The 11,073-nt window shown below is 35.0% G+C and overlaps 2 protein-coding genes across 3 annotated transcripts; one reads left to right on the top strand and one right to left on the bottom strand.

Annotated features, from left to right (window-relative positions):
• The first annotated feature begins 4,421 nt into the window (after positions 1-4,421).
• Positions 4,422-7,164, top strand: LOC108760138 (uncharacterized). 2 transcript variants are annotated; one of them, XM_018505941.1, is made up of 5 exons: positions 4,422-4,658; positions 5,090-5,265; positions 5,458-5,821; positions 6,138-6,254; positions 6,669-7,164. In XM_018505941.1, exons 2-5 carry the CDS (start codon positions 5,124-5,126, stop codon positions 7,003-7,005), a joined length of 960 nt encoding a protein of 319 aa, XP_018361443.1. In that variant the 5' UTR covers positions 4,422-4,658; positions 5,090-5,123; the 3' UTR covers positions 7,006-7,164. The 2 variants fall into 2 exon arrangements, with proteins under 2 accessions (XP_018361443.1, XP_018361442.1); XM_018505940.1 differs by having other exon boundaries at positions 4,423-4,658; positions 5,090-5,821.
• Positions 7,165-7,568: 404 nt separating this feature from the next.
• Positions 7,569-9,756, bottom strand: LOC108760139 (putative nuclease HARBI1). The gene is made up of 5 exons (XM_018505942.1): positions 9,439-9,756; positions 9,062-9,262; positions 8,721-8,978; positions 8,400-8,615; positions 7,569-8,110 (listed from the first exon to the last, which is right to left on the bottom strand). Exons 1-5 carry the CDS (start codon positions 9,560-9,562, stop codon positions 7,674-7,676), a joined length of 1,236 nt encoding a protein of 411 aa, XP_018361444.1. The 5' UTR covers positions 9,563-9,756; the 3' UTR covers positions 7,569-7,673.
• Between the last annotated feature and the right edge of the window lie 1,317 nt (positions 9,757-11,073).

Genomic DNA, 11,073 nt, shown 5'->3' with positions numbered 1-11,073 from the left:
CCCCCCAGATAATAAAACGTTCCTTGGCATAAAAAAAGAGATCGGTGTCTAGCACAAGTTTCTCTTCAATTGCCAACATGTTGCTGTCATCAGAGCAATAATAATCTAATTTAGGTCAACCTAGAGGCATTATGCGGACAACGGTTGTTTGCGCAAATGAGCGGAAATGTAACAAACTTATTCCCATAAATGTTGCTACAATCTGTTGAAAATCGTTTTTATAAAATATTTAGTCCATATTTTTGTCAATCGAACGGAAATGGAGCATTTTAAACAGAAAAGCATTGTTATAGGCCGGTATTCATAGTCAATTCTTATATTCAAGATCTTCTTCAGCTCAGTCTTAAGTTGTCACGAACCAATCAGAGGGCCGCATTAGCGTCTTAAGACATTATTTAAGATGTTTTTGAAATAAGGATTGACTATAAATACCGGCCATAGGGTCTCTTTCACCAACCTCGGTTAATGTCTAATAGCATTTTCGATTGGGGTGCACTGGCTGCACTCAGTGTCAAGAGCGTGTTCGATTGGCAGTGCCAATGAGCACTTGGCTAGTGTCACGTGTTCATTTGATCGCACGACACTCGCGTAGTGCACACTAAGTGGCACGAGATATTTTGACGGTGCCAGTTCAGTGCACGTTTTATCACAGTTAAGGATATACATAGGGACAAGCAAATCTGCGCAGTTGAATTGAAAACGGGGTCTTGTCCTTACTCTTAATATCTTTTACTGTGGTTTTGTAACATTTTGTTGAACATTGCTTCAAAGTGAACAAAAATGAGTTTCAGCTTTAGCACTGAAAATCTTGGCGTATTCTTTTGAACTTGCACTATTCAGTGCAACCCATGGAACTCGTCCAGTGTTGGTGAACTGAGTGCGCACTGGTGCGCACTAACTTTTGCCCAATCGAAAACGCTATAACCGACCGTTACATGATTGTCAACTTGAGGGCCCGTATTCAGAACGCGCTTTTATCGATAAAAGCGCACTTTTATCTCTGAAATTCTATAATATACGTGACGTAAAATATAGTATGTTAGCGTGCTAACATCATTGTAAGCGCGTTCTGAATACGGGCCGAGGACTATAAACTATAGACGTGTGTTTCGCTCTGTCAGATCTCTTTCTTTGATGCCGTAAATATTGTGCCTTGTGCTCTGTATCCGAAATTGCTTAAAAGTTCTTCAAATTCTTAATAAGATACTAAAATATACACAGAAACATGCAAAGAGAAAAGAATTTTACTTAAAAGGAAAAAAGTTATTTATTGGATTTAATTTTTATGTACCGTAACGTAATAGAAAGTAAAATAACTGATCATTTCAATAATTTACACAAAGATAAAGCATGGGCTAGCATTACGCAGAAATATAATAAAAATACAGAAAGTAAACGAACAGAAAAAAATTTGTGTTACTGTTGAGACAATATTAAAAAAGGTACGAGGAAGTAGTGTGCCGCTTGGAAACGCGAAATGTATAAGACAGGTAATAAATTTGTTATTGATATTTATAAATAAAATTGTTATTTAAAGTTTTTTTATTACATTTGTAGGTGGAGGAGTAGTAAATATAGAAAAAAATACTTTGTATGAGCGTGCCAAAGAAATCACGGATGAAACTGCTAGCCAAGGATTGCTAAATCCTTTTGATTCTGATTGCATTGATGAAAATATTCATAACAAACAAAATATTGTTCATACTTTGGAGGAAAATAACGAAAATGATCCAGTGGTATTTTCAGTAGGAGATAATGAAAATGATTCAGCGGTATTTTTAGCAAGATATGTAAACATGCAAACTTTACAAAAATTTCATATACTTTGAATTTTCAATTATACCAGGAGTTTTGCGCGTTTGGCTTCAAGAATGAACGGCAACAAGATGATAACCCACAAAATATACCCCTGGTATAATTGAAAATTCAAAGTATATGAAATTTTTGTAAAATTTGCATTTTTAAATAAGTAAACATCTTACTGAAAATACCGCAGAATCATTTTCATTATCTCTTACTGAAAATACCACTGGATCATTTTCATTATCTTCCTCCAAAATGTAAACAATATTTTCTTTGTTATAAACATTTTCATCAATGCAATCAGAATCAAAAGAATTTAGCAATCCTTGGCTAACAGTTTCACCCATGGTTTCTTTAGCTCGCTCATACAAAGTATTTTTTTCTATATTTACTACTCCTCCACCTACAAATGTAATAAAAAAACTTTAAATAACAATTTTATTTATAAATATCAATAACAAATTTATTACCTGTCTTATACATTTCGCGCTTCCAAGCGGCACACTACTTCCTCGTACCTTTTTTAATATTCTCTCAACAGTAACACAAATTTTTTTCTGTTCGTTTACTTTCTGTATTTTTATTATATTTCTGCGTAATGCTAGCCCATGCTTTATCTTTGTGTAAATTATTGAAATGATCAGTTATTTTACTTTCTATTACGTTACGGTACATAAAAATTAAATCCAATAAATAACTTTTTTCCTTTTGAATAAAATTCTTTCTCTTTGCATGTTTCTGTTTATACTTTAGTATCTTATTAAGAATTTTAAGAACTTTTAAGCAATTTCGGATACAGAACACAAGGCACAATATTGACGGCACCAAAGGAAGAGGTTAAGATCTGACAGCGAAATACGTCTACAGTTTATAGTTCTCAAGTTGGCAATCATCGAACGGTCGGTGAAGCTGGAAACACAATAGGCACAGGAAATAGGCACAAGCAACAGGGAATAACGAGCCATCCAATCAGAGCTTTGGAGTATAAGTTCGATATTATGTCCCAGAGCTCTGGTTGGACGGCTCGTTATTCCCTGTTGCCTGTGCCTATTGCCTGTGTCTATTGTGTTTCCAGCTTTAGACTTAACCGAGGCTGGTGAAAGAGACCCCTAGGTTAATCCTTTTTACTACAACAGTTTCTTTTATATTGTTGTCAAATTGCTAGCAAATTTGTTTTATGTAGAACTAGTTTCCATCATGTTGCCGTATGATTGTCCTAACCTATAAAAGTCATGAAAAAGAAGAGGGAAATTGTTTCCCTCCGGTTGTGCATAACCGTTTATGATACTTATCGCCGCCAATATCATAAGCAAAATCGGAAGCCGCTTTCTTCAAGAAAGATAGCAACTCAGGCGACGTAATTTGTATAAAATTTATAGCAACATGCGGGAAACTTGCTATCTGGGTCTCTTTAATTCACAAAATTTCCGTTTTTGCAAATGAATGTCAACAAGGATAGAACGACGCTTGTGTCGACTTGTATCATCAATTGCAAAGCACTCAATATTAAATTTGACGCTCGATATAAGCACCCAGTGTGATTTATTTTGACGCTGAAAATGAGCGTCGAGCATCAGCATGAAAAGGCACCTTATGGTTAAAAGTACTTATACTGAATTAAAATGGCGATGACGACCTAACCCAATTGACGCATGTCGCATCTCTGGTTTCTAGGACTCTAGATTTGAAGGTTCACGACGGTGTGCAGGGTGCGGGACGCTTGCTAGACTCCACTCCCCGCGCACAAAGCCATCGAAGGAGGATATTTGATGTTTTAGAAATTATTGTTTCGATTGCGAAAATTGATAAAGAAAATGATCGAGAATTTGTTCGTTACCAATACTATTTAATACTATTTATATAATTGTATATTTATAATAATAGAAATTAGTTTCGAAATGGAAGTAAAAAAGGAAACGTAAGTATATACATTGTGATTGGTCAATTCTTTCTTCAACCGAGGTCTCAGACCGATTTTTAGCATCGTACTAAAGGTACCTTTTCATGCCGATGCTCGACGCTCATTTTCGGCGTCAAAATAAATCACATGATAGAAATTGACGAATATCAAGCGTCAATTTTGATCACGTGACATATTTTGACGCTGAAAATGAGTGTCGAGCGTCAGCATAAAAAGGCACCTTAAGGGTGCGTTCCGAAATTCACTGCCAGTGCTAAAACTATACAGTATACGTTATGTGTGCTATAGATTTTTACTGGCAATGAATATCGGATAGCACCTAAAGACATAGTAGGTTTGTTCGCGTCGCACGCTCCAATATGCTCCTTTTCATTCCAACGCGCTCCAATACGTTCGCTTCACCGGAACCAATATGGCGACTAGATGTTTGCGTCGCGTTAGAGCATACTCCATGGATCAATTGGCTGCGGTCCACTTGCTCCTTTCAAATGCTCTTAACGTTACGCTCCAAACGCTACGCTCCGATTGGTCCATTACTATTTCGAATGCTACAATTGCTACGTGAACGCTCCAGCCAACCCACCTCCCGAGGTGAGGCAGTTGAAGCGAAGTGGGAGCAAAAACGATGACGTATTGATGACGTAATCAGAGTTGCTGGGAGCGTTCCAAAGCATCAAATGGACCAGTCATATCAGTGCTACAAATGCTCTGTAGCGTTTGAAGCGCTAAGTGGACCGCAGCCTTCACGCTCCATTTGCCTCACCTCAGAAGGTGGTGTGGTTGGGGTATGTTACGCACGCATGCGTAATGATTGAGAATGTGTAGTGTTGAGAGTATTTATGGTTCTATGATGTAACTTTAACGAGAATGAAGCAAGAAGAGCAACGCTTTTTTTCTTACGTTTGGTGAAAAACGCAGCTTAATTTCAAAATCGGTGAGGAAGACAAAATTCTTGAACTATAATAATACTGATTCTACAATGAGTCAGTAGTCGGAAATCTTAAGCCTTAACCAGTTTTAACCTAAACAGATGATCATGATTTTTTGCACTAGTTAATTGTACAGCGAGTCGTTTAGCTCGATTAATGGTAAGGAATAAAGTCGATTTTAGTCAGTCTTAAGAAAATCGGTAGTCGTCGTACAAGTTGGCTGTTTGCCAATTCCATCGATTCACTAATAAGACTTAGGACTATCGACTACCTCATTGTAGAACCAGCTTTACCCTCATAGTACTTTAGTTAAATTTTTATTATGTAATTAAATAATTGTATAAGAATAATAATTATTATTAATATAATATAATAATAATTGTATAATAATAATGAATGCTGTACTATATCAATATTATTGATCTTTTTGTTATAGTATATAATCTGCAGCAAAAGAATCTGATCAGAAAATGGCACATCCAAATGCTAGTTCTTCAACAAGTTCCGCAATTCCAAAGATTTCATCTATGCAAATAATGCCCAAAACGATATCATTTAAGCTAATTAAGCCTCAACCTCTTGCCTCTTCTTCTGTTGTAACTCCCACAACAGGCTCAACACATAACTTTAGAAGTGTACCATTGGATTCATTACTGAATAAGTCAAGTTCTTTCAAAATCCAGACTCAAACTGTAACTCATGAGAGTCCTTCCATTACAGTTCCTACAACAAGCTCTATGCAGCATATGTCTGCAATTAAGCCCCAAACTCTTGCCTCTTCTTCTGTTGTAACTCCCACAACAGGCTCGACACATAACCTTAGAAGTGTACCATTGGATTCTTCGATTATAGATTCAGATGATGACAAAGAGAATACTTCTGTTTTCGACAAGGATGGCCGTTTTATTTGGGATTATAAAATTACAATGTTGTTTTTCACAGAATATGAACAGCATGAGAAAAAGCTGCAGAAAAGGAAGTATCCAAGTAAAGAGACCATGTTTCAAGCAATAGCAAAGTCATTTCAAAAAAGAGGTTACGTAAATGCTACTAAACATCACATAAAAAATAAATTTAAATTGTTGAAGAAAAAATGGGATAAATACATTCAAAGGACTATGGGAAAAAATAGCTCTGGGAAAGGCATGAAACCTCTTTTATATGAAAAGTAAGTTTTTAGTTCATTTTCTATTTTCTGTATCTAAAGGCTGTGGCACACGATACATTTTTTTCTACTGGATTGCTTGCGTTTAGTAAATTACTAAAATTGTTCTATACAGAACACAGAATTTCTAATAATTTATTGGAACACAATTAGCAGAAAAACATCATATATTACAGGCTTTATTGTAAATGTGATATTTTTCAATTCAATATTTACAGTTAATTAAGTTACTGAGTCTTTTTATTTTTCTTTTGTGTTATTTTCACAGTATCCTATGTATTTAATGAGTAATTAATGGAATATATACTTGTCCTTGCAATGAAATGATAACCATCTTTGGAAAAAGTCACAGTAGAGTGCCACCTTTTGTGGTTGGCCGCAAAGAAATTGTTTCTCAGGAAGAGATTTTGCAAAAAGTCAGTCAAACTTCATCTGGGTGAGTAATAGTTATGGATTGGAAGTTATTTTTGCCATTACTTTGATAATAAATAATCTAGTAATAATGTTGTAATTTATTTTATAATGGTAACGGTAACTAATTAAAAGCTAAAGTTGGAAAAATCTCTTTCAAAAAATAACTTATCATTATGCATTATTTATTGAAGAAATGAGTTTTTTTCGATAAATAACACATAATAATGACAAATTACTTTTCCAAAGTGACTCCCAACTTTAGCTTTTAATTAGTTACTGTCACCATTATAAAAAATTGTAGTTATTACCAAATCATTTTTTATAAAAGTAACAACAAAGTAACTTTTCATCCTTGATAATAATTATCTCCTTAAGATGTATGTTTTTTCGATCTGCATTTTTTCAGATAAGTAGTAGTTAATGTTTTTTGTTATAGGAATATAAATGAAGAAGAGTCTTCTGTCGAAGTACATTCACCTCTTTCGCCTCTATCGCCTCTTTCGCCTCTATCAGTGAATAGCAATAAATCATTCACGACAAATAGCAATTGTTCATCTTTCATAAAGACAAAAACAAAGGTACGAGATGGTAAATTGGCGCTTACTATACAATCAGTTAATGAATCAATCTGTACTATGCTTGAAAAAGAAGGTAATGCCAGACAAGACGCACGCACAGAAATGTTGATAGAGCTTCGAACATGCAATGAATTACAAAGACAGCGAAATAATATTTTGGAAAGGCAACTTCAGCTACTAGAGAGAATGGAATAAAAATACTCAAAGCAAACAAAATTATCAGACGAAGAATTATTATAAGATATTTATTATTATAAGACTGAAAATATTGATTACATTCACATAAAGTTTATGATAATGTTGATTTTGTTTGAAATATTTATTTGACGCAGAAAGAATTATCAGATAAAGAATTATAAGACATACTTTAAAAATATTGATTGTGTTCATATTAAGTCATAATGTTGACTTCGTTTGAAATGTTTATTAGTTTATAAAATTTTTGTGAAATTTATTTTCTCTTATTGTACGCTACTAATTACAAATAATCGATCGATAACAACAGTAATTAACAATACAAAATTTTATCCTAAATAGAAATGCATGTATAACATAAACTGTGTATTGCATATAAAATAAACATTCTTCGATATTAAGCAGCATAAACTTCTTTGACAATAATGATATTACAACTTACCACAAATGAAAGTAAAACTTATACCTCATATATTCATATATTTCAAAACTTATACCTAATAAACAAACTTATATCTTATAAAAAACTTATACCTTATAGAAACTTATACCTTATACCTTATAAAAACTTAAACCTATACCTTAAACTTATATCTTACATTTCAAACTTATACCTCATTGTACGCTACTAATTACAAATATAAACACAAGATTATTTGAATATATTTTTACTCGTTCAGTTGCCTTTGAAACAGTTGTCGACACAGTTCATCTCTGAGATCGCGACCACGTCGATCATCAATTGGATCTTGATCTTCATCTGCTCCCAGATGGTGTAACAACGCTTGTGCATTTATATCAATATGTTCGTCTTCAGGTTCGAGTTCTTCCATGTATTCCAAATCATCTAAGTCAGCCAAATTGTGAAGGACGCAGCAAACCAGAATAAATTTAACAATAAATTCCATATTCCTCAGTTTGAGAAAATATAATTGTCTGAAGCGCTGTTTCAACTCTCCAAATCCATGCTCCACGGAGATTCTGCACCGGCTGTGCATGTGATTAAAATTTCTTTGGGCCTGCGTTAAATGTCCGTTATCTCGATATGGAGTAATTAATTGAGGCAGGCATGGATATGCAGCGTCACCAAGAAATATGCTTCCATCTGAAATGAAATTGTATTCGAAAATAACAACGAGGATTGAGTAAGGCTGGCACCCCATGGAGCGCGACTAATTACAATCGCAGAAAAGAAAGCAGAGTAATGGCTGCAGAGTTATGATTGGTCATGCTGTTGCGTTTCGCTGTTAATTTCTGTTCATGGACCACCAGCCTAAATGTGTGCAGTAAAGTATACATATTTTAACGGAATCGAACAAGAAAAACAAAGATATTCAACCAAAACATAATTATAATACAGTATGCAACTGATGATGAATGTAATGCGTTTATACCTTGACAAAGTGCTGACAAGTCTTCAGCCAAACTAGAATTTGCAAATACCCTTGCATCATGTACTGAGCCAGGGTATCCAACAAACACATCTAAAAATTTTTTCTTCTCATTAACTGTCCCCTGCATGTGTACAGAAAAATAACGCTTTCTGTTGATGTAGGCCACTGGATCTTCAGAAGGTTTATCGATACGGATATGTGAACCATCAATAGATCCTGCAACAGAACAGAAACACATTAAGTGAGTTAACATTACACACTAGATTACAAATAATATTAACCTATATTAAATATATCATCGAAGAAAATTCAGATTTTTACCAATTACTCCTGGAAAATCTTTATTTTCGAAATAGTGTCTTTGAGTTCTTTGCTTCTCTGCCTCAGTAGGATATCGAATAACTTCATTCCTCATTTCGTATAAAAACTGTGTGACTCTCCGTAATATTGATTCAAGGGTACTAAGAGAGACATTAAATCTATCGGCAACGTCTCTAAAGCTCGCACTTTGATGTCCAGCAAACCATAGAAAGGTGAAGATGTGCTTTTCAGCAGAAATAGGCTCAAATCCTCCATGTCCTATGCAAAATGTTGATCAAACTTCATTCAAAATAAAATATTTTTAGTAAAAATCTATCTGATGAAATATAACCAGTATTTACCTCCCAGATTTCTAAAATGTAGCCACTGATTAAATTTGTCAATTATGTCCGTTACAAGCATTCGCTTTAACCTATAATGCATAATAAATTCCTTCTCTGAATACACTGGTATAATATTTTTGACGTAGTCAGGTATGCACGTTCTTTGCCTTCTTTGGGCCAAACCGTTTATTAACTCAACAACTGCGTTAACAGCAACATCTGCAAATAAATTATATAAAATCAAAGCATCGATTACAAAAGATGAATTAAAAATAAAACTAATCTGTAGAGAGAAGCAATGTTTGTTATCATTAGACATTATTTATTAATTATCAAATTGTTTATGTAAATAAACGTCAAAGTAACGTTTTCTAACCCTGTTCGTTAATACTCACTCTCTATTTCGTCGTCTTCCTCAATAAAATCATAACCAAAAAGTAAAAAATTTTCGAGGAAATTATCATTAATTTCATTAATAATTCCAAAACGGAAATCTCTCAAAAAATTTCTGAAATCCATTTCAGAGGTAATAATGCAAATGGCTAGTAATTGATTCCTACGTCCTGCATACGATCGGTGAAACTATTCGTATAGCTATAGAACAACAGGACGCTTGTCCCAAGTTGTCCCAATCCGTTCGTGTCGCCGAGCATTGGGGCACATGAATCCAATTGCTCCAACCGCCATCTTGCCGGTAATCCAAGTGCTCTCTGGGTTAATTTGGAACTTGCGACGCGAACAAACCTAAGGTCTGTTTTTTATTGCCGCACTTTCTGAACTAGTACACACAGTGCAGCAATAAAAAACAGACCTCTAGTGAATGGACTGCGCGATCCGTGTGTCAAAATGGTCGATAGGGATGAGAGAGAGGGACTGTGGTAGACGATCATTTCTATCTCTTTCCATTCAATGGTGTAATGGGAGAGAGAATGAGAGGGAGATTGGCCGTCTCCCACGGTCCCTCTCTCTTATTGACTGCTTGTCTTTTAGGAGACACAGTCGACACACTCGACACAAATCGACACACGTTGCTTTCCATTTACAATTTTGTTCAAACTCAATCGACACACTTCGCCTCTGCTCGGGAGAAGAGTCAGGGTGCTTTCCAGCAAGGACACAATCAAACACAGTGTAACACAGTGAATCGTTTCATCCTTGTTTAACGTAAGCAAACAACAAGGATATATGATTCACTGTGTTACACTGTGTCTGACTGTGTCCCTTGCTGGAAAGCACCCTCAGAGTGTGTTTCGAGTTTGTTCAGTCATAGTGTGATTTTGATGAATTAAGTGATTTTAGAACGCACCCGCAAACTAATTTCCATCATTTTGTTCTGTTTTCAATATCTGGAGACACGGTAGTGTCTTAAAGAAATAATAAAAATTTATATATTAATATTCATATATAAAAATGTATGTATTTTCGATTTCTTTACTGTTTCTCGAGTTTATATACCAGGTATGTAAATATGAAACCGGAATTTACCAATAGATGGCCATAACTGTCAATGTAGTTGCCGTCAGACCGCGTCATTGATGCCATTTCCTTGTTCTGACATCTGACAGATTTTCAACTCACAACAATACAAGTTTCATACAACAGTATAGTTTGTAATAGCCTTGAACATGTCGAATTTTGTGCCTGGAAACTACGATTTGCAGACAGCATTGATTTTCTGTTACCATTTGAAGAAAACTGCTGCAGAATCGCATCGAATGCTTGTCGAAGCTTACGGTGAGCATGCTCTTGGTAAATCACAATGCTTTGAGTGGTTTAAAAAATTCAAAAGTGGCGATTTTGACGTGAGAAACGAAGAAAGTGGAAAACCACCGAAAAAGTTTGAAGACAGCGAATTGCAAGCATTGTTGGATGAGGATGACGCTCAAACTCAACAACAACTCGCGGATCAATTAAATGTGACACGAGAAGCCGTCTCCATACGTTTGAAATCCATGGGAAAGATCCAGAAGATGGGAAAATGGGTTCCACATGAACTGAATGAAAGACAGCAGGAAAACCGAAAAACCACT

The sequence above is a fragment of the Trachymyrmex cornetzi genome, unplaced genomic scaffold, assembly GCF_001594075.2.
Source record: "Trachymyrmex cornetzi isolate Tcor2-1 unplaced genomic scaffold, Tcor1.1 scaffold2206, whole genome shotgun sequence".
Taxonomy (NCBI): Eukaryota; Metazoa; Arthropoda; class Insecta; order Hymenoptera; family Formicidae; genus Trachymyrmex; species Trachymyrmex cornetzi.
This window is presented reverse-complemented; position numbering and strand designations above follow the sequence as displayed.